This window comes from Temnothorax americanus, unplaced genomic scaffold (genome assembly GCF_048541705.1).
Source record: "Temnothorax americanus isolate GAGA-0224 unplaced genomic scaffold, ASM4854170v1 Scaffold12, whole genome shotgun sequence".
Taxonomy (NCBI): domain Eukaryota; kingdom Metazoa; phylum Arthropoda; class Insecta; order Hymenoptera; family Formicidae; genus Temnothorax; species Temnothorax americanus.
The window spans coordinates 4412654-4438829 of record NW_027509253.1 but is presented as its reverse complement, the minus strand read 5'-3'; the positions used below and the strand labels follow the sequence as shown (position 1 = coordinate 4438829).

The 26176-nt window shown below is 38.0% G+C and overlaps 1 protein-coding gene and 1 long non-coding RNA gene across 13 annotated transcripts in view; one reads left to right on the top strand and one right to left on the bottom strand.

The window, feature by feature from the left end:
• LOC143893262 (uncharacterized) overlaps positions 1-26176 on the bottom strand; it is a 66697-nt gene that overhangs the window by 2816 nt on the left and 37705 nt on the right. For 2 of the 4 annotated variants that reach the window (XR_013255754.1, XR_013255757.1), the window contains exons 2-4: positions 13938-14019; positions 12641-13091; positions 12074-12299 (exon numbers count right to left, since the gene is read on the bottom strand). This is a non-coding gene — a long non-coding RNA (uncharacterized LOC143893262). The remainder of the gene's footprint in view (positions 1-12073; positions 12300-12640; positions 13092-13937; positions 14020-26176) is intronic. The other 2 variants (XR_013255755.1, XR_013255756.1) reach the window with 2 other exon arrangements.
• Positions 655-26176, top strand: part of Shaker (potassium voltage-gated channel protein Shaker) — a 120238-nt gene continuing 94716 nt past the window's right edge. The window contains exons 1-4 of one of the 9 annotated variants that reach the window (XM_077398443.1): positions 682-1063; positions 3565-3771; positions 4382-4466; positions 6477-7349. In XM_077398443.1, coding sequence (XP_077254569.1) covers positions 7183-7349 — 167 coding nt within the window. In that variant the 5' untranslated portion in view covers positions 682-1063; positions 3565-3771; positions 4382-4466; positions 6477-7182. Of the gene's footprint in view, positions 3772-3819; positions 4467-6476; positions 7350-26176 lie in introns of those variants that run through there. The other 8 variants (XM_077398440.1, XR_013255750.1, XM_077398446.1 and 5 more) reach the window with 8 other exon arrangements.

The following is a 26176-nucleotide window of genomic DNA, read 5'->3' as shown; positions in this document are numbered from 1 at the left end:
GTGGAAAATATCGATTATATAATATAAATTCTTTTTAAAACAAAAACATGTTTAAATATTTAATGTAAAACTAATAAAATATATTTTATTTACTGTCGCAATAACTGAAACAATTAGGTGAAAAATTATAGATAAATTATTAGAATACTCTAATATAATATTCAATTACATACATAGAAATTAAAATAAAATTATATTGTTTATTTTATTACCAATAAGTACTCACAGCTAGCTTTCTTTTCTTAAGCATTTTTTTTAAGCATATTTAAACTTTTACTTAAAATTTGATACAAAAATATGATTTTAATGAATTTGAATTCGATCTCGCCTGATTCGATTCGATTCGTGTTCAAATATATAGTTCGCACATCTCTAATCTTGGGCATACTTGTCGGTACCCCTTTTTCAGCTATTCCGCGTGGCGAAGAATGGCAGGGTCACGAGGGCATATAACGGAGGGTGTACGACGACCAGCGCGGTGTTGCGCCGAGGGGCCGGGGGAAGGGTGGGGGAGGGGGTGGGAAAGGGTGGTACGCCGGGAAGGGATGGCAGAGGTAAGCGATGAAGCTGCGGGGGGAGACAGGAAACGCGGGGGCAAGAGGGCGAGCCGGCGGTAGTCCGGCAGGTAGCTGAAGGGTGGAGGGCGGAGGGTGTGGGCGGCTGGCGCGCGCTCAAGCGCAGGGGGGTGGGGACGAGCGGGGTGGCGCGCACAGGAGGTGGCAGGCTCTGCTCTGGTGCGTCAGAGCCTGCAGTGAGCCCGGCAGTGAGGCGAAACGTTGGGCTCCGCGCGGGAGTCTCGTGGTCGCCCGTTCCCTCTCGAGAGTCGGGGTGCCTTTTCCCACGAACCACAATTTACACACAGACACGCCGCACCACGCTACCCCCCTGCCACCGCCGTCACCACCACCACCCCGTCCCCCTGTCTCCCGTCCGCCCGGGCCCCTTCTCTCCTCCCAGCACCCCCGCCGGTTCGTCGCATCGTGAAATTTCACGCATTTTTTTTTGCGGTTCCGTGCTTTTGTGATAAAAGAAAAAACGCGCCGGCACGAATGCACGACTTCCGGTAGGCGGCCTCCTCCGGAAATGGTTCCGGTGTAGAAATCTTGTGGTTAGATCGGGGGGGTCGGCGACACACGCCGCTTTCTCCGTGTGCCTCCGCGTCGTCTCGCGGGGGTGCGGATAGCCCCGTGGACGCGGCACGCGCTTGGATGCTGCGAAACCGGCCGGAAGACTTCAACGCTCCGATCGAGCGTCGAGCGACGCCGGTGGTCGTTTCGCGATCGTCGACGATCGCAAATGATTTCTTTCCCCACGTCAGGATGTCGTTAATTTGCGGATTGAAAGTTAGTTCGTGATTTTTTATCAATTTTTTTTAAAGATCTCTGACGCGCGAATGTCGAGGAGTGCGAAAGTTTTGATCCGCTCGTTGTGTGCACTTGAGATATTATTTTAGAGATATTATTTTAGAGTGAGGTGTCGCATTTCCGAAAATGATTCCACGTGACCATTAAATTTACATGGAATATTTAACTCGCGGGTCGAGGGTCGGGAGACCCTCAGGCCATATACACACACACGTACGGAATAATAAGTTAAATTACTGCTTTCAAATCTCATCAGGAAAAGTCACTGAATCACGCGAGGTTGAATGAAAAAAAAAAGAAGATAAATCTTTCTGGGATTCTGTATGAAGATTGAACGCGCGAATGATTTGAAATTTTTGATGCGACGCCAGATATTCAATGCCAATGTCTTTGAAGAGCCTTTTGAGAAAGGGATTTGAAAATCCGTGAAAGGAGCATAGTGTCTTCGAGGTCGAAAGTTCACGAGGGCTCCGACTGCGGCTGGTCGTACGCGTGACCGACTCCGATGATCTCTGACGTTGACGTTGATGATCTATCGAATTTTAATTGTTCAATCAAGTAATTATATCGAGCTTCAAAAGTTTATCCGTACATGCATTCTCTTACTTTCATGTTAATATTGTTAATTAGCTTATCCACTTCTTTTGACGTATCTGAATGCTCGATTTAAATGCGCGACTAACGTTGTATTTGAACTTTAATTACGAAATTCCGTCACGTTCTATTATTTCGGTCGAATGACAGTTACTTGAACCTCGTAACTCATCCGATTATAGTTTCATTCAAATTTTAATTTTAATTTGATCATTATTAAATGTATTACATCAATTAATCACACGGTCAGCAATGTGTCTACACCAAGTTAGATCAATATGTTAAAACAGATTAACTTCAGTCAGACTAAACATCTCGCTATTGACATTACGAATTTCTCGCAAGACTTCACCGAGTAACAAGCCTCGGCTAGGTGTCGGACAATTAACCAGCTGGTTCATTAAGAATTCATGAGAGATTTATCTAATTTTAGATTTTTAATTGCGCGACCGGGGTCCAATTCGGTTTCGCCGCCGACGCCGACGTTTCAATCCATGTGTCGATCGATCGCGGACGAAGGTGAAATACGTCCTGCCAGAGACCCTTATGGGGTAACGCGGGCTCGCGATGCGGAGGGACGCCGCGTGTGTTTCCCTTGTCCGCGAGCTCTCTCACGCACCGCCAATGCGGCTGAGATCGCGCGATCCCATTGGCTGCTCCCGTGCCGTGGTGTCGGCGATGGGTACGTCCAGGTTCGACGCTCGTTGCTCGACCGAGGTGTGCGCGCGTAGACACTCTCGCGTTTCTCTGCGAGGAAACGTTCAACCAGTTAGGACAGACGGGCGATCGCGGGAGGAGGAAAGCGCGGGACTCTCGCCTCGGGAGACGCTTATCGAGGATCAGCTGCCGAATAACTGGTCGATTAAATGAATTGTCGCGCGGTATCGATGGTGCCTTTCGGCGGTTCAAGTCACTTTGCGTAAAGCTTGCATTTTTATTTCGCGCGCGAGTGTGTGACTGTGCGATTTAGTAGGTTTTTAGCGAGCTCGGGAACTCATAAAATTTGGGAAAATTTTAAAAATCATGGCGGAGATAAAGAATCTTAGATTTGAAATGAGAAGTCGTCATGAGAAATCCAAGAGACAGCACCCGAGAATCTGAAATACTCGAAAAAATTTATACTCTTTTAAAATCTTTGGGTATATCAATGTAATGGCACTATTATAATGGTTTCTGGCTCTGTGAACAATTTTAATATGAATCTTTCGCAGATCCACGAGCCAACGTCAATCATCAACGAACCTCGATTATTTAGACGACGTACGAAGCGAGATAGAGTCGGCGATTAGTCATTTCGATAAGTTATCAACAATCGCGGTAAATAAAAGTCACCGGTTAGGCTCTGTGCCAGTTTTTTTATCTATCCGAAAGCCGCTTCTTTTCAAAATTATAATACCATACATCCCCACACAAGTCGCGCGTACGTGCCGGTCTCGTGCTGCGTCTGGCTCGCGGCCAGAGTAAACGGGAGAATGTGCGAATTCGAGAGGGGCGATTGGAAAAAACGGGGATGGACCGAGGAGTGAAAATGGTGTTTCGTCAATGAGAGGGGCGACTCGCGGCTAATATATCGTGTGCGACGTGATTATTTCGCGGTTGTGCGTAGCGAGACGCGATTCAGTACCGGGCGTTATCGCGCCGGCTGCTGAGAGAGAAGAGGCGAGTCCCACGGTCGCTCGTGCTGTATAAGGGCGACGACGGGCCCTCGCGTTCTTCGGCCACGCTCCGAAAACGAGCGAAAGTGCAGTGTGCGATACCCATTCGAACGCCGTCGTCGACTGCACCTGCAGGGGTGCATTGATCCGGCGGTGAGGTGAGAAAGGGGGCGGGCGAAGGACGGGGGTGAGAGAGAAGGGCGACCGGAGTCGCAGCGCGGTATTCCGCAATTTGCGCAGGACGATCTCGTGAAATGCCGGACCGTGCCGGATTTATTTCTGATTCCCTCGGGATTGGTTTTCTTGTGCTATTTTTTTTGCACATGTATAATACTATTACGATACGTTTGACGATAACGCTAACACGACTTTGATAAACAGCATTACATTTTGCAACAATAATTTGGGAAAATATTTGAAAGAATCTTTATAGTTAGTGCCAGAGCTTTGAGAAATATCACTTTTTCATTGACAAAATCATTTCAATTGCGTGAAACATGATATGTAAATATAATTGAAAGAGTGTAATAATTATCCAAGATCGATTGTAAATTGAGAATATTCATCACTTCTTAGAAATCTGCTTTAATCGGTTATTTACTCGAGAATCTTTCTTCAACGCGAGCAAGGTCGCGATAAACTTCTACCCTTTAAATCACCAAACGCATTACTTCCGCATTATATCTCAATGGTCAATTTATCGTACTCCTTACGCTAGACTTCCCCCCATATTTTCCTCCGTGTGTCACGCCGTGTATATGTGGTTAGCTCCGTCTTTTCTTTGTAACCGGAGTCTCACCATCCGCGAAAGTTTGCCAGCACAGCCACAGCAACCGCGTCGTCGTCGTCGTCGGTGGGTTTGGCGAAAAATATGTCTCGAGTAACACAAAAGGCGTTTAGTGGCGCGACTTATCTCTATAACCGGGGCCTCGACCATTACCGCGCCAATTTCCAGATATTTTTAAGGGGATCGATAGCGGACCGTTTGCGGTTCTTATGCATCTGGCACACGCGCGCCGGCCAACATGCAAGCGCCATGGGCAATTTTTTTTTTTTTTTATCTTTCCTCCCCTTTGAAGCGTTCGACCCTTTGAAGCACGCCTCTTTAACTGCTTAGAGTCTATGGAAAATACGTTACTATATACTATAATACCGTGTCGGTTAGAAGTCGCGTAGTGTATTTGAACTCGCGGCGGCAGTTAATTAGCTGTATAGATTTTTTTTATACTTTTTTATCGAGTTTCGAATAATCTTTTACTTAATAAATTTTATGCCATTATTGGATTTGCATTTTCTATCGAAAATGGGTGTATTGATTTTTTTATGCTTATACTAAAATTTATTCAATGCTCGCTACTTAATACACGCGCATAAGCAGCATTAAGTATTCTTTATGGATGCTTATACCTTGTCATCTGTATCGTGATATAGCTGTATCTTGAGTAATCTAATTACGATTACAAGCTGTCCGCAGATCTCGGAAATCGTTTCATAAATCTTCTTTGGGTCGGACGGCTGGCGCGTAATGTTTCTTGAGCAGGGGGAGTGGAAGTAATTCCATTTTTCTCCCCGCTGCAACTGTTTTTTCCGGCTTAGCCTCGTTTTTCCGCGATAGCACCTTTATTAACCCTATTCATTCCAACCAGCCCTTTCGTGTCCCAACGGGTTTCTAATCCTCGCATCATAACTCACGAACGAATTGACGAAATTTAATGTTCTACTACTTTTAGCTTTAATATTTGCGCTTTAAACATTAAATTTCGTCAATTCGTTCGTGAGTTATGATGCGAGGATTAAAAAGGGCGGAAAACACGTTGGAGTGAATAGGGTTAATAGCGCGTCGCAACATGCAGGAACTAAATTTCCCGTGTCGTTGAATAAATATTTATTTGTCGCACTTTCCGCGGTCTTCTAACAAGTGGCTGATATATATACGCTCGCTAATTCGAATTATTTTTAAAAAATAATCTATTTACAAGTATCGTATATTTTCAATAAATAATCAATAAGAGTTTTCTATTATAAACAATATTTGTTTGCATTAAAAACTGAAAATTGCTTTAAAATGTCATGCCCAATATCTATTTGTTAAATAGCCTAATTAATGATTGAAAAAGTTAAAAATTATTTTGTATAAATTAAAATATTTATTAATTAGATTGTTTTATTGTAATATTATAATCCGCTGTACAGCAGAACACATGCACTATAATTATAAGACTTTATTTAGAAGACAATTCTAAAAGACCGTTTTGCCATCCTTTTTTTTTTTTTAAATGGCAATAATTTTCTTTTGTGAGGAAAAGAAAGAATTGAATGTTGCTTTTAATTTCAATTGTCGAGACATTTTTCAAGCTTAAATTGTTATTTTCACGATGCTATCATTTAATCTTTAAGCGAACGGTTTAAAACTAAGATGCCGCTGTTCGGAGGTTAGTTCTTCACTCTAATGTAAAATTTAGTATTGAGAAGAAATTACAATTGTAAATGCATCGTGTAATTTTCAATAGCTGCTACAAAAATAGTTCATTGGAGAATATTTTGTCACATCTCGACTTATAAGCGGTGCATTGATTTTCAAAAGTCCATGAACGACGAACAAAATAATAATTGTTTGGTTTATTTAATAAATTGTTCAGAAATTCAGAAGCAAATAAATTTTAATATAAAATTTTCCGAAACGAATTTATTGAATATCGCATTATTGCGAGAACGTGATGCATTATTCTGTAGCTGTGTAGCAACATAGTTGATCGAGACCCGATCGATCAATGTTTAAAGAGAAATCCCACCTCAAAAGAAAACCAATCCCGCGAGAGCACGTGGAAGAATTTAAAAGAATTTGTACTCTTTCTCCGCAAAGTTCGACGGATCTTGACCCATACCGCCGTTCGCCAATTTCCTTCGTTCAGCCAGTGGTTTAACGTTCGTCAGGAGGAGAAAACACCGAAGAATAGCTCGTCAGGAAATTCCGCAGACGGCAGTGACGTCGTGAGAACGTCATCGGTCATCGCTGTGTGAGATCGGAGCGTCAGGCGCGAGAAACGCGGTGTGCGGAGTGCACAAAAAATAAAACGGGACGGCAGTGGTGTTGAGGGTGCGGGGTGCGGGGCCGGCAAAGCCTTGTGACGAAACGAAGGATTAGATGGTGGAGGTGCTCGGGGGCCGGGCTAGGGAGCCTACGGGGCCACGCAGGGCACCTCGCACCTACCCAGGGCCAGTGCAGCTGCAGGTGCGCCGTGTGGGCCCCCGCGTGGACGTAAAGGTCACCCCTGCTCCGGTCCAGCTTCTTTGGGCAGACTCGAAGGCAGATCGCGGAATTTCTGTCCCCGAGACGAGCTCGGACGAGGGCCAGGAGGCACGAGGCCCCGAGCTCGACGTCGCGCGACACGCACAAAGCGCGAAGAGCGAGATACCCCCGTCGGAAGGGATCGATCCGACGGGACGAGAGGACGAGACGGAGAAGGAGGACGTTGGTCCGAGTGGACGGCCGTTCGCGGCCGGATTCGAGCACAAGTCGGAGCCCGGAGTGTCGGGCTCCCGCGTAAAAAGCGAGGCTGGCGAGCGCAATGTGGCAGAGCGGCGGCATGGGCACCCATGCGGCCAACAACCCGTGGATGAAGCTGATGGGCATCGTCACCCACAAGGAGCGGAGGCATCACGAATCGGCCGCCGCTGCCGCGTCTGGAGTGCAGGCTTCAGCGACCACCGGCAGCAACGATCGGACGCTCAATCAGTGAGTTTATTCGACCCTAACAAATCTCTTATTTATAGATGCAGTTTTCATTTTACTAGTATATATTGTTATTTTTGTTGTAACGTGTTTCTAAAACCAATTTCGTTTATTTATAGTAAGTTTTCGAAGGTAGATTTTGGAAGGGTAATCTGGGATGCCGTCGGGTAATGCGGAACATCTTAATCTTGCAGGAAAATAATTTTTCTCGTATTTTGATGCATATTAATGGTCAAATAATCTATAATAATTATATTATAATTTATTACAAACTCTAATTTTTGTGCTTTTTGTAACAACATCATGCAAATGTATGTAACATGTTTAAAATTTTTACTTATAATACATACTCATCACACAATATTATTCCTGAAAGAGAGAAACAATAGAGTATAAAATACAATATTTATAAAAAGTGGCAGATTATACAAACTATTTCGCATTATCTGATATCGCCATTTTTATCTTTTTATTGTACCATTACACATTTTCACCGAGTTTAAGCGTTCCTGCTATTAAAATTATAGTATCAAATTACGACTCAATATTTGAGTCATTTTTAATCATTAAAATAGATTGCCACTGCTTCTACTCATATGTCGTTAATTTAACTAAATCAATGAAGTTAAAATAATACTGTTTTGTGTTAAAATAATAAATTTTGGTATATACACATAATGGTAAAAAATAACAAAATGTTATTTAACTCAAGGTATTGGTTTAAATTTTACACAGTTGGAAAACTTGTGTTAAATTTAATATAAATCACATGTCTCAATCGGCCCACTCAAATTTTTGTGTTAATTTAACACACGTAAGGGAAAAATAAAAACACGTACCCCCTCCTCCAAATCGACCTCAAGCTATCGATCAAGCCTACTTAGAACTTGATCCGTTCATTCGTTATTGAGATCTCAAAATCTCGGGTACTCGCAACTCGTGCGTTCGCGTAAATGAGTCAGGGTGCGTCTCGCTCCGCGCGTACTTGGCGCGAGACACTGCCGTGTCTCTTGATAATATGGATGTGTTAAATGATAACACTGGTACTTATACGTTAATATTTCAACAAAAAAAGAAATGTAATTTTCATCGTAATTTGTAGTTAATTGCGTGCACGATTAACTTTTATGATGGAATTAACACATGAGAAATGTTCTTTTTACATTTTACAAATGTAATAACTCAAAACACCTTTTTTGGTAAATCTTAATGTATTTAATAAATACGTACAAATTGTGTGTTACTTTAACATATATTTTTTAAATCATTTGAATAATTTTACATTTTATATTTGTTAAATTTAACACAGCAAACAGGTGTTAAATTTACACATGAATATGTTGATTATTTAACACGAAAACTTTAAATCAGTATAGATTTTTTCACAAAAGGTATACAAATTTTCCAACTGTGCATGCTTTACTATTTAACAGTGTAAAAAAACTATGCATGTGCGCGCGCGTGCGTGCGCGTTCGTGTGTAGAGTTGAAATTAACGCGGATGAAATGTTACCGAGCGTTGCATAAAGCTGAAATTACGTACCAAAAATGCTTACTCGGATAATTCGCAGTCGAAAGTTGTCGTTCATAACGCCGTCGAAATGACGAAGCGAACGAAATGATTGAAACTCGATGAGTCTCTTCAAGATTTCCTCGTTGAAGGGTCGACAAAAGCAAACATCGTCGAGAAAGAAGGAAGCGGCGGATCCGCGAGCACTGCGAGCAGGGATCGAGTTATAGACACGCTCATTTCCTGTCATCCTCGATCGAGAGAGTACTTGATCGCCTTATAAATTCTTCGCAAGTGTTCCGGCATTCGCGAGAAGAATGACTTTCACAATTTGACTAGTCCTCGGTTTCAAACTGTCGACTCTGTCGAGTTAGACATTGGTATTTGCTCTGCATAGCGACGTGTCGTATGACATACGTGTCTATTTTTGCTTTGTCGTTTCATTTCTGCCTCGCAACGAATTCTTCAACTCTTCACTCTTTTCTGTTGCGTATCCTCGTTGAATTTGTCAATTTGCAAATTCGCGTTATCATTATTTCAGGTTTTAAATTCTAAACCTTCTAGAGATTAGATAGATTATTTTATAATTATTTTTAGAAAATTATATATTAATTTTCGTATGTTTTACAGAAGTGTAGCCAGTGCGCGATAACATCGATAAAGCGAAACAGGCACATATGTGACGTTAACAAGAGAGAGGCAGTCTCTCTTCGCTTCTCCGTTATTGCTTCCGTTGTTCTTCCGTTGTTGTTTCAGTCGCTCCGAATAACTTTGTCTGTTGTTCAGAGCAATCCATCAGCGTATTGCGCTTATACGCCTATCATCTATCTTCGCAATTCGTAAGTTTCTCTGGTTTTTGCCCACTCTTGCGTTGTCGCTTTCGCATCAAGTGGACTTGTTAGTCAAAGCGCGATGGCCAATTTTCTCCTCTTGAAATCATGCATATTCCAAATATGGATGAGATAGATGCAAGTGTAAGAGCATCCTTTGTCGCGTCTTCTTATACGTTTGATTTATATTTTATCAATTGAAATTATATTTAAAATATAATAAATAAATATTATTAATAAATTGATAATAATATTAATTCGCTGCCTTACGATAATGTTAGCAATAAAATAAAAATAATACAAAAATAACAATTTTATTAGAATTTATAAATCTTTGATTCTGTATAAGTCCCTATATACTTTTCAATTCTTATAATCTTAAAAATATGATTAATATAATAAATGTTTGAGAGGTTCTTAAGTCCAATTAAATGTTAATATCAAATTTTTACATATATGCATATTTTGTTTTTAACTTAACACGGTCTTTTCATAATTTTATAAACTTTTCGATATGTGAACATTTAGTTTTGTATATAGAGTGTCTTTGAATTGAGGGTATAACAGAAAAATAAATTATTACAAGAAAATAAGTTGAGAATATGGAATAAAATTTTCTCGCAGGTTTTGATGTCAAGAAAAATAATTGTGTAAATTGAAAAATCAGTAATATGTTTATACTTACATTTAAAATTGAAATGATTGCATTGCGTTATCAAATTCATTTTGCTAAAGGCTATTAATATCGATATAATAATACAATATAAAGGCTATGTGTATATTAATATAATAATACAATAAAACTATAATTCTCTATTTAATAAAATAATTTAAGTTGTTAAAGAAATTAATATGAAATTCAACATGTGTAAAATGTATAAACGTTTTTTTTTCGAGATATAGAATGTTATATCTTTTTATATATATCTTTATAATCGTTGATGAAACATGTTTTTGTTGCTATATGATACAAAGTCTTTAGACGTTTAACGTCTAAGCTTAAAAATGTGTTGTAAATTTTCCATTCTCTGCGAATTATTATATTTTTTCCCAAAAATGATATTTATTTGTATGGAAAAACTTGATTCTCTACATTTTTATTTTTATTTTCTATTAGAAATCATTCTTTTCCTGTTGTACCGCAGTACCAGTAGTTCGGAAAAATTCTGTATTTATGGTATCTCCAATTTGTTTTCGTTCAAACGCACTTTGTGCAGTGGAGAATATGACAACGCGTTTACCGTTTATCGTCATTTAATTTCCGGTTGAGAGAACGGTAGAGAAACGAGGATCGTTTCCTTAGAAGTCGTTTTCGATGCTGACGAATGTTATGTTCTTCGGACAGATGAGCGATTCCTGTGAGCAATTTTATCGCGCCGCGAGGAATTTCAGTGACGGCGGAGAAACATTGAGGAATGCCCTTATGCCTAGGGATTCTCGAGAGTGTACAACACACACACACACACACACACACACACACACACACACACACACAGTCGTATTTTAGACAGCTCAACTGCAAAGGCGAGCAGTATGACGAATTTCGGGATATTGTGTACACATTTTCGTTTCCCTGTCGAAGAATGTCACCTATTATTTTGTGTGATGACACAAATATGTTTACCAGTTTCGTGTTGAGTAATAAAAACGACAAAACAATTCTCGAAATGTCATTCAGCAGAAAAGAAATGCGAAAATCCGCGACTGAATTGATATTTTGAATCATTACGCGTACATTTTAAATATCCAACAAGAAAACAACTTCGCTAAAAATTATTATTATTTTTTAAGTAACTTAACTTGAATGCTCGAGCTGCGATTGATTTTATTTTAATTATTACCTACTTAGCGATATAGTTGGCGGAATGATACGCAATGTGAAAGCTCCACTTTCTCGCTTTGACGATAGAACCGTGATGCGCGGGTGGACACTGATATCGTGTATCGGAGAAAGCAAAAAGATATCACAAGAGGAGAATACTTTTTCGCGCAAAAAGCGACTTTATTGGCGCATCATGTCGTACGAAATATCGCGAAAGCGTTTTATTATCTCTTAAAAATTTACTATATATATATATATATATATATATATATACAATACATATGTTGTGTGCGTGTGTGCGTGTGTGTGCTTGTAATTAAAAATTTTGAAAACCTTTGGATTTGATTTTATTAAAGCAATATTACGTTAACAGAGATATTCTAGCGTTATAACTGAAAGAGCTATATGCAAAAACCAAGAAGAAAGACTGTTAGATTATGTCACCGCTGCAAATCAGTGATAGACACCAACGATTAATTCGCCTAAAATGTCCGACAACTGATGAATATGCTCCACTTCGCGGCCAGAAATTGAAAGGAGCTGGAAAATCACATTTACCTACCTACCTACATTGAAGAAATTGAATCGAAGCGCGCATTTCCCGTTCCACATTTGTCTCTCATTAGATCTTGGTGAGAATCTATGCGCTTGCTTTACGCCAACCTCGGCTCCACTCGGCGCTGTCTATTATTTTCCCACAAACAATTCCGCGCCCATTGCTGCAAAGTTTGCCCCGATTTGGCGTTCGTTCATTTATGTACGATCAACAATAATGATAGATTCGTGATAGCACTGGAATACAAGTGAATTAAACGATAGACAGACAGATTAAAATACCATTAAATATTGTTGTAAAAAGATTGTACTGTGCCAAGAACGAGTCACTCAATTTAAATCAATTAACTTTTGTGTTATAACTTATGAATCTAACATGTATGAATTTCTTTGCTTTAGCAAGATTGTTTAGCTTTAGCTAAAATTGCAAATTTAAGAACGATAGATTTAAATTAATTAGAGAAGAACGCTATTTTCGGTCAGGACTTGATCTTGGAAGCCTTTATAATATTATTTATGTAAATAATATTTTTTTGTCAACACTTTTACGCCTTAGCCAACCATACGTCGTTCCTTACGGTCTTTAAAGCCAGAGATTTTGATACGATAGAATTCTGAATCTTGCTGTCTCTTTCTCTCTCCGGTACGCGTATACTTGAATGCAGACTCTAGAATGGACATTAATATGTATACCGTTTTTAACAACCTTAAAATTTATGATAGTCAGGACTTATGGTATACAGAATTCTTGAAAATATTCTTTATAATAGATAACTTTGCTCAATTTTATCGAGAACATTTTTCTTTACGTGACGTTGCAAGATTCGCTCGTGGCGACGACCCTTGTGGGGGAGAACTTATTTCCTTTCCAATATTTTTCATGTAAATTCCCCGAAGCGTTTAGGTGCGTTGATATACTTTGGGGCTCGAAAAGATCGCAGATTTTTCAGGCCAAACTGGGGATTACATCCCTATAAATCCTCTTTTTCCAGCGGGCTGCACTTTTGACGAGAGGTCTGCTTGAAGCATCTTTTAATATACGGATACGTGGCCGGAATAAGATCATAAATGGGACACTCAATTGATACGTGATTAATAATAGCACGGAATGAATAAGTCGTTCGCGCCGCGATCGCATTTCGTTACTATTACATGCTCTATTATCGGGATCAATACATCACAGTGCAACACAAGGGGAGTAATAAACCTTATCGGAGATATAGCACACGCATAATTGAAAACGATCGGGACACGCGAGAAATAAGAGAAATGAGAGAGAGAGAGAGAGAGAGAGAGAGAGAAACGTTACTAATTTGTATTCTGGATTTCTTTTCTTATATAAGATCTTCTAATTACGTGTAAAGTAACGCGTAATGCACTTTTTCTTAATCGCATTACACGCTCTTTCTTGCAATGTCCTGATTTCACTTGATTGAAATGTATTAACAGTAATTCACAGTTAATAAGTAATTGACAATATTATTTCTCTCTAATTTTTTCTCTCTAATTGATTGTATATCATAGGGTCACTATTTCCAACGTCTGTTAAATTCTAACCGACGGTTAACTTTTCAGAAAAGCGAATAGAAATCGGCTATATTTTGAAAATTAATCGTCAGTTATAGAGATTAACAAGCATTGGAAATACAGTGATCCACGACGGTTAATTTTCAAAAAAGCCAAGTTAACCGTCGGTTAGAGATTAACAGACGTTGAAAATAGTGACCCATAAACGGTTATGCTTTACTTATTATTATTAATAATAGTAAGTGAATTTAACCGATATGTGAATAACACAAATAGATAGAAGTGCCTTATACGGTCGCGCTGAATCTTTAATTGTGCCAAATAACATTTTTATGTGAATGTACCTACCTATATAAATTTTTCCGCTCAGCAAACTACACGCCAATGTTTAGACATGCTGTCGGTTTTGACAGACAGTCTCAAGCTGAAGCTGAAACAGTACAATCACATAACTAAAAATTGATATAATCGCATAACTAATTTAATAATATAATCAGGCTAATATATATATAAGCATTATTAAAACCACCTCAAAGGATTGCTTGTGAAAAATATCATCTCAGATTGATATTTGTAAAAATATATTAATTTATGTTCGAAGCTAACAACAAGTATATTCGAAAATAAATTTCACGGACGGTAAACAATAAAGAAACGACTTTGCAAAGTATGTAGTATTAACTTACTTTTTACGGGCCATTATTTTAAATACAATCTGGATATCTGAAAAAGCTTTCGCTTTACTGTGGACTTTCGTAATACAATCTGTTTACTCGCGCGGCTTATCGCCTATAATCGTAATCGCTTTTATAAACGCGATTATTTTTCCACGTGAGTTTACATAGACAGATCGACTTGCCGAACAAAGTGTATTATAGTCATCGATATCTAAAAATTTTTTTCTTCTTTCCAGCTTTTTATTTTTATTCTGATTAATATTAAAATTTGTGCTTGTTATTGCAATTAATGTGCTTAACGTTATTATGGTTGTCATTATGATTGTTTCAGGATTGAAAGTATTATACGGTACCGAACCACGTTATCTCAGTTCCTCTCTGTTCAAACGTTCGTCGCTATCGCAAATATCTCTCCTCCCTGCACATACATAATTTAAAGTGCGTTTTTCAAAGAAACCGCGCTCGTAAACGTAATAATGTCGCTAAAAGTATTCCTCGACCCATTTTTGAGAAAGCCTGTCGCGCGGTGTTTCTCTCAGCTATAACGGCTTCCATCCGTTCTTATTTAAAAATGACGAGAGTTCGGTACAATTTCTCGCGGCGCCGCAATAATATCCCGACTTAAACGGTCGGGACCGGACCGGTATAGGCGGAGGCGGAGGCGCTCGACGGCTTGAAAGCGGGGCACTTAGCGCCCCGCCGGCATAAGAAGGTGGTTGCCGGATTCTCATTATGTCCATCACCGAAGCGAAAGCCCGGTCGATTGGGTGCGACGGAGCTTTTCCGACCCGCACCGGCTAGACCGTATCTTTTGTCTAAGCACCTGTTGCGATCCACTCGGGACTATGCGAGGAGGCGAGATTGCCGCTACCTCCGACGCTGGATTTAGTCATCTCGAATGCATAGTTATGCGCGTATCCTTCGACAATGTCTAACGGTAAATGCAAACGTGTAACTTATTGCGTCATTTCGCCGCCGAAATTGTACGTGCGAGCTTCACGTGCCTGGGAAAACGTGTAGAATATATGTTCGCTTAGAAATTTCGAAATTAATAAGTCGTCGATCCGCGATATCCGCGAATAAATTGCGCGGTCCGCGTCACCTCTAAGAGGATTTAATATCCCATTGCGGTCTTAGCTTCAATGCATATGATATTCTTGTTGCATCTAAATGAGATGTTCTCGCATTTCCTGGCATAATACCGCGTGCGTGTACACAATTTCTATAGATAGCCGCGATATGCATATGTATATACGAGTATACGTGGAGTATAACAGGAAATGTAAATCGCAGGGCTTAATACCCCGGTAAAACTGACACGAAAGAAACTAACGTCGTCATTTACAATAGGTAAAGTGATTTTTTCAAACGGCGTTCCATGAAGAAAGAAAACATGTCCGTGATGCGGAACGGTTGAGAGCGAAAAGATTGAAGAAAAAGGGGGGAGGGAAAAGAAGAATCAAAGAAGAATTACTTCGGCAGAATTGGACATTTCTGCCCAAACAGCATGCATGTCCAAAATCGGGACATAAGACGTCTTAAGTCCCGATTTTGGACATGCTGTCTGAGTACATTATAACGCGTACGATCGCGTTGAGAATCCGTGAAAGATCATACTGACAGAGCTCCCTCGAGAGGGAAGAAGCGTGGATGTTAAATCGCGACGAATGGATAACGGAAAGGGTGAAGTACTCAGGTGGAGGTATCGGATGCGGAGGCGATGCGCATAGACGAGCGCAGGCGAAGGCGAAGGTGGTGGTGGTAGCGAGTGGTAGACACGCACATGGATTTGACCGCGGCCGCGATGACGTTAAGAATAACGAACGAGGCCGAGGGCAAGAGCGAGGCTGCGACCCGACACTGACTCGCAACGGAGGCTCCGTTACTATCATTATACATTATAGCGCGCCTATACAGCATGTCCGGTATAGCGCTCATACGTAGATAGTCTGTGCGGCGTCTGCATGGTCGTTTTGCGCTCCGCAGCGGTTCTTAAGAAATCAGGTAGTGCCCCTTGTCCACTGTTAATCATAACGATCGCCTGCTTGATGAGCAAAATATTATTAACGCACTGTCACTGCGCTATTGTAACGATATTTGATAACGATTAACATTCGTGAAACGTAGTATTTGATATTACGTCATAATTGACATTGGTACGTACTAGTACTGATAATGTCAGTTGCAACTATATTAAAACAAGTTTTAGGAATAATATTTTTACAATATTTGAAGATGTCGTGTATCTCTTTAAGTGACATTTTTTAAATATTTAAGTCAAACATTATGTGAGAATATTTAAAAACTGTGCATCTATTATTTCTTGTTTATTAAACACCTAAAAAGAGAATGTTAAAAATATATAAAAAGACGCTAAGTATACTTTGCAGTGTGTTTACGCAAAGTTATTTTGTAAATGATATATATTAATAGGCGAAAGAGACTAAAATATTTACATATTTTGCAATTGGCACACAATTCAACCATTTAAACCGTAGCTTGAAAATTCTCTTGAGAATTCTCTTGTACGTACAGACCCTTTACAGTTCTGACTAATTTAACAAGTTTAATTCCGAAAAACTCATTCGATAAACAACTGGTATTTGGAACACGCTCGTTTACGGAATATCGTATTCATCAGCCGCTCATAAAAAAGTCGTGTATTTTCTAAAAACGCAATGAAAAAGACCAAACATAATGCTATGAAAAAGAAGTGTTAGATATATATACTCAGACATTTACACATTAAATGCCATGTGAGTAAAATCGCAATGGACAACTAAATATATAGTAAATCGGTTTTAAGAGTATTTATTTACAAATTTATACGATAGATTATTTTCAAAATGGATACGTTTAGTTAGTTCTCTGTTATTTTATTTAAAATGCAAGTTATTAATAAAATAATATGCATGCTGTAAAGATAATATAGCGACCTGTCTAACATCGATCAGTCCTTTTTTAAATTAAAGTTAATTAAATTTATATATGATGGTATCTATTAAACAACGACGAGAATCGGAGAATTCGTTTTGGGGGTGATTCTTGGAGAACCTCCGATGCAGAGAGAGCGACCGGGCGCAGCAAACCTTTAGCACTACCTCGCGCCGATTCACGGCAATGCGGTACTCCTATCTATGTTTAATAGACTGCATAGGCGGCGGTTGCAACATCGCTCGTGACACTGCGTGTCTTCTGCAAATTCCAGAAAGAGCGAAGTATAGGATAAAAGTGTTCCTATAGCTGGTTCACTTATATGTCACGTTATAAAATGCGACTGTACGTTATGTTTTTGGTATAATATCAATTTGAGCCAATGTGACAACGCGATATTTTTCAGGATTGATAAAACATCGGTATTATCGCGGAATTATTATGAGGAAATTGTAGGGCAGAGAGGATAATAAAAGTCGCAGCAAATTTTGGTTTATTAAATTATTTGCTTTAATACGTAGAACATTTTGAAACCAAGATTTTTTTATATTCTAAGAGAAACTTTTCAGTTTTCATTTAATTTCACGCGTTATTTATTTTACAAATTTATGATTTTACATAGATTTCTCTTCCTGTAGAATTTTAACAAGTCAATGTAAAACTTCGAACTTTTGAGAGAGAAAAAGGGCGTTTTTCCAATTTGATAAAAATCCTTAATTGATTCTTTTCGTTTGCATATACTTTTTCGCGAGATGCGTCTTTTTGTCAAATATATATTGTTCGAATATTTTCTTCAATTAATAATAGCTGAAAATGTTTTTTGGTAAATAATTTAATGTATACATTATAAATTAGTATCTATAATTATTTATTTTACTGAAAATCAAATTACGTTAAGCAAAAGCAATTATTTTTCTTGATTCCACAAGATTATTTTAATTTTAGATAAATACAGTTAAATACATATTTATATTTACTTTTAGAATTAATTACTCTCCGGAGTTACCTTTAGATTGCTTGTATGCGTATAAAAACATAATAAGCGACATTAAAAACGAATAAATTTTCAAACTACAGCCGTAACATTATTAAATATGCAAGCGAGCGTAAGAATATACTTGTATAGGATTTGCATATTTGTCAGTCGATCTAGCAGACGATAATTCTATTTCCGCTTTAATTATTAATATAAGTAGATACTTTCAAGTGCAGTTCCGATCAAACGGACAACCGTGTCACCGTTATTGAAATTATTCCTATACAATCGTTTAAAAAATCGTATTGTCTTTTCCATCGCTTTTCATTTTTCAACTGCTCGAATCGTGACAACATCATCGATATTCGCGCGAGTGTTTTTCTGCCCGGCTGGGCTGTCTGGCACATGGATTTATCCACGTAGGATATTTCGCGGTCTGGCTGTACAACTATCGACCATGTCTACGCATGTTGCAAGATATAAAGCGGTATATATCCAAGCAAAATAAACTGTCACATCATATTCCGCTGTCATTCGCCAGATGCGAGTAAATTCACGTAATGAGGGTACGTTTTTCTCGTGCAGATGATTGAAGTCCACTATTAAAATTTCTATTACTGCACATTTAATTTATGTCAGATTATTATTTGAATATTTTCTTCAATTAATAATAGCCGAAAATGTTTTTTGGTAGATAATGTATATATTACTGTAAATTAATATAATTATTTATTTCACTGGAAATCAAATTATGTAGCGGAAGTAATTGTTTCAACAGTTACAAATTGTTTTTTCAAGCATTCAAGCGAGAGACATTTTTTTCAATTAATAAAGGTTAAAAATGTTTTTTGGTAGATAATGTATGCATTACAAATTATTATAATTATTTTGCTGGAAATCAAATTATGTTAAGCGAAAGTATATAATTGTTTCAACAGTCACAAATTGGTTTTTCAAGCATTCAAGCATATGAGACTTTTTTAAATTAATATTTCTAATTATTTGTGTGCTCTCCGTTCCTGGCGCAGAAAATGTCTCGCGCATGGCACGTGTTTTAAGTATTAAGTTTTACAAGACTTCCCGGTACAGGTCGGGAATGCGCGACGAGTTGCATGCTCGACTGTTCCTCTCTCCTTTCGTGTCTTCCTCGCATTTCTGATTTAAGGTTTCGTGAATTTTTATGTTCTACGTGTTTCACATCGAATGCTTAGGAATGTATAGGATGTACTATCTGGCGGATACAGCGCTTTTTTATTAGTTTGCATAAATCATAAAAAATCATGTCATCGGTATGATAAATGTGTATATTAATTTTTTTCTGAAACTATAAAACTTGCTTCTACAAGCGGAGCCAGCTGCAGCTTTCAAAAGTTTTTTAGGTCACTGTGCAGCTGTTTTTACTCTGCAATCAAATAGGACATATCGTTACTAAATAATGTAATATTAAATAGATGTCGACGGATCTACGGCATTTAAACAGTTTGATAATTTTCTTTCTTTTTTCGCTTTCTTTTTATTCGAAAATATTTTTATTCATAAAAATAAGATAAAAGTTTACTTCTTTTATTTACATACTGACGAATTAGATGTAATTTAAGAAAATTTATCGTTCTTAATGTAAATGAGATAAATATTACCATTTTTAAAAAATCACAAAGATTACACGTGTCCGCTCCAATGTAAAATACATTTTAAATAATTTGAGTATGAAATATACATTATACATATATCATATATGTATGACAAAAATGATATTAATATTTTTAAAAAAGCTGCGACTAATTTTGTATCCAAACTTTAATGTTTTAACACAATGTTACATTGTTGAAATAATCAGAATAACCTTCTCCGCCCCGCTCGCCATCACGTTTCCGCGCACCGTCTTCATCTTCATCCCTCGGCACCCTATTGGCTCGGATCGGCCCAATCACAGGCCCGGCTTTCTATCGATCGATTATATCAATGACGATCTATCGCTCTATCGAGTCGTCTCTCATATAGGTATATGCGCGAGCCATCTTGTCGGGATTGACGGGATTGCACTCCGGTGAGAAGAGCGTCCGCGTCGCTGTTGATCTCGCGAGTGGCGGACTTGAACTGTGCTAGTGTAGTGCTTAGCGCGGTGATCGATTCTTTGGATTCGAAGTTATTTCGAAGAAGCTCTCGTTCGGCCGGTCGCGGTCTCGTGCCTCGTGAATCTCGATCTCGAAAGAGAGCAGTACAGTGCGATTACGGGCATAACAGTGTTTGACGGAGCTCGGAGCATTCTATCGTCCGGTGTACTTCTCCGCAACGGACAATACTCAGAAAGACGAATCGAAAAGACGGACCTGCTCAAATTAAGGTAAATCACGTGCGCGTCCCGTACCGAGTTTTGATTGTTCTCGAAGTTATAATGCAAGGGTCTCTTTAACGAAGATTCAAAAATTGTAAAAGAATTTTTAGCGCGAATCTGAAGTTAAGAAACCAACTTCTTCGGTAATTCTAAAGTTGGTTAATGAGTGAATTTTTTTGAAACTTTGACTTTTAGTCTTGTTAAACGTATTAAAGCAGTCTAATCTATATGCGACGTATACATATATCTCAGCGATGCGCCGTGTGACGTCTTAATTCGTGACGTGTACACATACACGTACACACGCATACATACGCGCGCGTGCGCACGCAGGCAACGCATTCAACACCGTGTATAGCAATATATACCTAGCACTGTGGATATTCAATAGCCTCTGTACACTCTTTCCCGTAGGAAGTAGGCTGTGCACAAAGCAGTGCCGCATGCCGTGGCGAACTAATATTGACGCATCCTCATACGGATCATATAGCGCATAATCCATAATCCTCGGTTTCAGCAGCTTGAGAATCCTAGCGTAATCACACACACAAACGCACCGTTCCTCCGCTAATAGCATCAGTAAAAGGAATAAAAATGACGAACAATGTTCCTCGATAGAAATGATTTTTACAGAATAATCTGACATTTCTGGAAATTAATACAAAGTACTTAACCATAGTTATAATTTTTTATGTAACACGTGCATGGAAAGTGGCCCATTGCGCACGCTACGCGTGCGTGATAGACCGCTTTCCACGCACTTGCAACATAAAATAGGGTGTGCAAGCCGTGCGTAATGATGAAAATTCCCGGGTGCGGTGACCGCACTCGCCTTAGCACTTGTTGTACAAATAACTATTATAAAGCAGCAAATTATCCGCGAAAAGTTCTTAACGCGCAAAATTGATTATTGAAAAATGACGAATATTTGTGGAAAGCGTGGTGTAACATGAATGATAACTTTTCGTTCCACACTCCAGCCGCAAAATCTTTATAGAACACATTGCGCTCTTGAGTCTTAATGGTGCTTGAAAATGGTTATCCAAGTGCTTCTTCCGTCATCACGAGGGAATGAGGTTTTCGATTTAGCCTGCCACGAGCTTCGATAGAAAAATCTTTGCTGACGCTTCCGATTGCGGTCACCTCCAGGAGACTGTAAGGAGAATCAGAAATGTTAAGAATTATTGCATAAAATTTAAAACATGAGCTCTTTACAAACGATATCGGCATGTAAATTCTTCTAGATTTTTTTTCAACGATTTTTTGAGAAAGTTTGTAGCAGTTCAAGATTGTAAAGTTTAAGATTTCTTAATGTCACTTGTATGTCACAATAAAACTTTCATCTCGCATAATTCTTTATATTTTATACAGTAAAGCACTCGAAGCTAAAACGTACTTGAGATGTGATGTAAAAGAAGTTATCTATTTTATGCTGAGTTTTTTTTGTTGTAAATTTCTATATAGTAAATTTCTATAGTAAATTTTTCTATAGTAAATTTCGACTAAATAAACGTTTTTATGTCGATTTAGTACTGCGGTTCTATTCCGCGATGCAAATTTTAATATTACAGGAAAGCTGTGTGGTTATATTTTTCAAATCTTTGAACCTACTTTTTTAACATGATATATTCTTTATACATTAAACAAAACTGTATCCAGTTCTTAACATTGTTAATATAGTTATTTTTGTTGATAATTGATATGTAGCATCGAGTCTCTCGTTGAAACACATTAAGAAATAATGAATTTTGTTATAAATTTCAAAAACTAACCGGTAAAAAGATCTGCATGCTGATATTATTTATTTATTTGTAAATAAGTTTGCGCTTAAAATTTTATGCAGTTCTTAACATTTCTGATTTTCCTCACAACTTCCTTAAGTTCAAGACCTGAGACTTAAGAGATCAGTAAGGGGTTGGGCGAGGTTAATCCAATTATACCTCTTTCTCGTCTATTCTTCGGGCTTTTGTTACCGCATGCATCGGGAAGTGGCTTGCCAAATCACTCGCCGGCAAACTCTCGGAAGCTCTGAAGAGTCTGAAGAGCGAGAGACGCGCGAGTGTTATAACGTGCCACGTGTTGCTGCGTCGCGTGTAACGTTATTACGTCCCGGCCGATTATGCAGCGACCACGGGAAAGATAAAAACTGCTAATGATCGTCGTATTATTCCACGCATGTCGTATAGTCGATCGTGTGGAAATGAATTGCTTGGTTTTAAATACAAGTCTTAAATCCAAGAAAAAGAACACCGTATCAGACACATCAGACGACGATCTGTATTTAAAATGACATAGACATATGTTTAGGCTTTTGAGAGAAAAGAAGGAACAAAAGACACGTATACTTTTTAAGTTGAGAAAAGAAATGGTAATTTAATCTCGTTGCGCACTCCTCATTCATCATCTTATATTTGTAGCAAAAATTAGGTGTTATAAACAGCGATACTTTTTTTTTTACTGCAATTGTGATAAATTTTTAATATTTTAAACTCGGTGCACTCTGGTTATTACGAAATTTTCCGCGTAATTAAGGACGCTACTGAGAGAAAACTATATATGGTGAGGAAAAAGGGAGGTTGCAACGAGATCGTGCTTGAAGAATTAATTGCTGCTTTTTGTGCAGAATACTTTGAAAATGATATCTCAAATTTTTTAATTTGTCTATAATATAATCGCTGTTTTTCTAACAAAAGTTTGATGAGAATGGTCATCTTGTTAAATTCAAGTTTAAATACCTCAGAAATTAATTTTTTAATTGAAAGTTTGTTAAAAGAAAAGATATTATAACGCGATATTATCGCGATATTAATAAAAATAGCTCTCGATATTTTTGCATTACAAATTGACATATCTTATGTTGTTTGTTTTGCTAACGATTCTGCATCTTTACGGCATCTCATTATAAGTAACGCGATCGGATGATGTTTAATGAGGGATAAAACAAAACTTATTAAAGGTATACGGAAAGCACACGAGGATATATTTTACGAGTCGCGCTATTTGTCTCGAAATGGCAATTGTCACCGGGGTTTGTGCGCTTTATTATCCGGGCGCACGCGTTAATCCCTTCCGCTAGATAGCTATATAAGGTTACTGGATAGCGGAAAATGCTCGTTGAGTGATGTTTTCATTCAACTGCTCCGGTTTCGAGTTTCATGTTCTCTGGAAAGTATCCAACAAAAATAAAAAAACGTCACAATAATTCTAACTGATCAACGCATATAGAATGTTCCCGAGATACAGAATGTGGAGAGTAAATATACGGAAAACAATAAATTATTCGTTGTGTTAATTATAGGAATTAAAGTTGGCGGTGAAATACATCTTATCCTTTTATAAATATGTAGAGCGTGCAAAAAGTTATAGTTTAACGTAGAATTAACTTAAAAAATTAATGTGATAAACAGCACTCTGTAAATTTTTGTATTATTAAGCACATAAAAGAAATACTTTGAATACTTCCGAACTATTCTATTACACATACAAAGCTCGTAAGAATGCGAGATACGCGAAAAGAAGAATGAGAGAAAGAGAACGAGAAGATAAATACTTGTACTATTTTTTTATAGGACCAGATGCGAGACTTTTTATGTTTTATGCGTGTGAGACATAAAAATTTGCCGCAGTGTGAGAAAGTTTCACCATGTTTGACAGACGAATGAAAAGTGGTGGAAAGTTGAAAGAAAAAAATGGGTAAAGACGCGAAAACACAAGGACAGCGATAAAAAACACGCTGCGGTTTAAGTCCTCTATGACTGTTTTATAATGCGACCGAATTCGGCGGTTCTTCTTGCCGTATAACTTCAAATTGGCACCGTTTCAGCATGTTATTTCCTCATTTCCCCGTCGCACTCTCGGTCGCACTTATTGTTGAACGCGCATCTAATCTTGATCAACGTCGACATCCGTTACTTTTGCGGCCGCGTGGTTCTCTCGCTTTTTCTTCAGGAAATCGTACAAGTTTAGGTTATAAGTTTAATGGCACCTTTATAAATAAACTGTTTTGTACATGCTGTGCATACAAAAAGTGCAGAAAAATAATATTTATAATATGAAATGTCTGATAATCCTAATGTTGAAAGGCCTGTGAAAGGATTAATGTAGCAAGTAAGAGCGTGTGAGAAAAAAAATTTATCCGACCGCGTGATCAAAGATAGAGCAATTATAGCAGATTACTGTTAATTAACCCATTTCTTTGTCCTTGCCGCATTTACTGCGGCAGATATCGTATATATTTACGTCGATAATTACCTATCGTATTTAATGGATGGCCGAATCAGAGCGACGATGCGACGATGTTCCTTTATCAGACTTCATTGCTGTTCGAGATTTATCTTCGACGAATTGACAGCAATGGCTGCAAATTGCGAGAACTCCGATATTTGAAAGGAACATTGGCTTGATACAGAGTGAGGTATAATAAATTAAAGATACAGAGTTTCTAGTATGTGATAATCTTGAAGATTAGTTAATTTTCAGTAATATGTTAAATTTATTAATATTTGTATATAGTATTTAGAATAACAGATAAAAATGAGAGTTACTTTTAGTCAACAATAAAAATGTATCCTGTATCAAAACAAGTCAATTTTTATATTAATTTTGTGATGGCACTCTGATAACGAGTATGTCATTAAAAATGGCATCTTAGCTCTCGTTTTCACGATACTCAATATTAATAATATAGGTGCAATATGAGAAATAGGATGACCGTTTTCAAGATATTTCGACAATGGGAAAAGAGGTAATAGGGAAAGTGGAGTCTTGCTATATGTTAGCAGTTTACTGTTTGACTGTAACCGCAAGGATACTTCAGAAGTAGCCTACAAGCGACAAGCCAAGCGAAAGCACTCAGTTAAGTTTGAAACTAGACTTTAGACTGGCAAGATCTGTTCAGGAAATGTATTATTTTTTAGTAAAAAAAATAAGAAAAGAAAGTGAATACAAAAAAACTCTTACAAAATAATTCAATTTATATTTAATATTATCTCTAACATCTCTCTCTCTCTCTTAAATATGCATTTTTTAAATTATTATATATAATCTGTATTTCTTGAACTAAAAGCTAACAATAAGTAATGTTTTTCATGGTTACATTTGGTCTACTTACATGTAAATAAATGGAAAAATTCAAGAGTAAAGCAGGATACACAAATTTTTGTTGACCAGTATTATTTGAAGCAAATGTAATCCTTTATGTAAATCCCTCGGTAAATCCAGCGAAATTCAAGCTCTCCCGCAGTGAAAAGTCCGCGAAGCCCCACGCTGGTTGATACGTGATCGCGTGTGTGAAACTTCCGGCGAGGATCGAGCACGAACAATCGACACGACACGCTCGCAATCAACGTGTCGTGATGATTTGCATGATAGACGATGTAACGTGACGATACTTTCTATCGTTTAAAACATATTCTATGTTACATTTTTTCCATATGTTATAAAGGTAATATTAAAATTAATATTTTTTTGTAAGTAACAAGAACTCAGCTCTTACAGTTATTTCGATCGTATTTAAAATAAATCTCCCTCAGACGTAATAACACTTCAAAAGTATCGAAATTTTCAATTTGACATTTTTTGGAGGAGGGGGGGGGGAGGGAAATAACTGTATTAATCTAAAGTTTCAAAGATTTCTGAACCATTTTCTCGCCACTTGGGTATCATC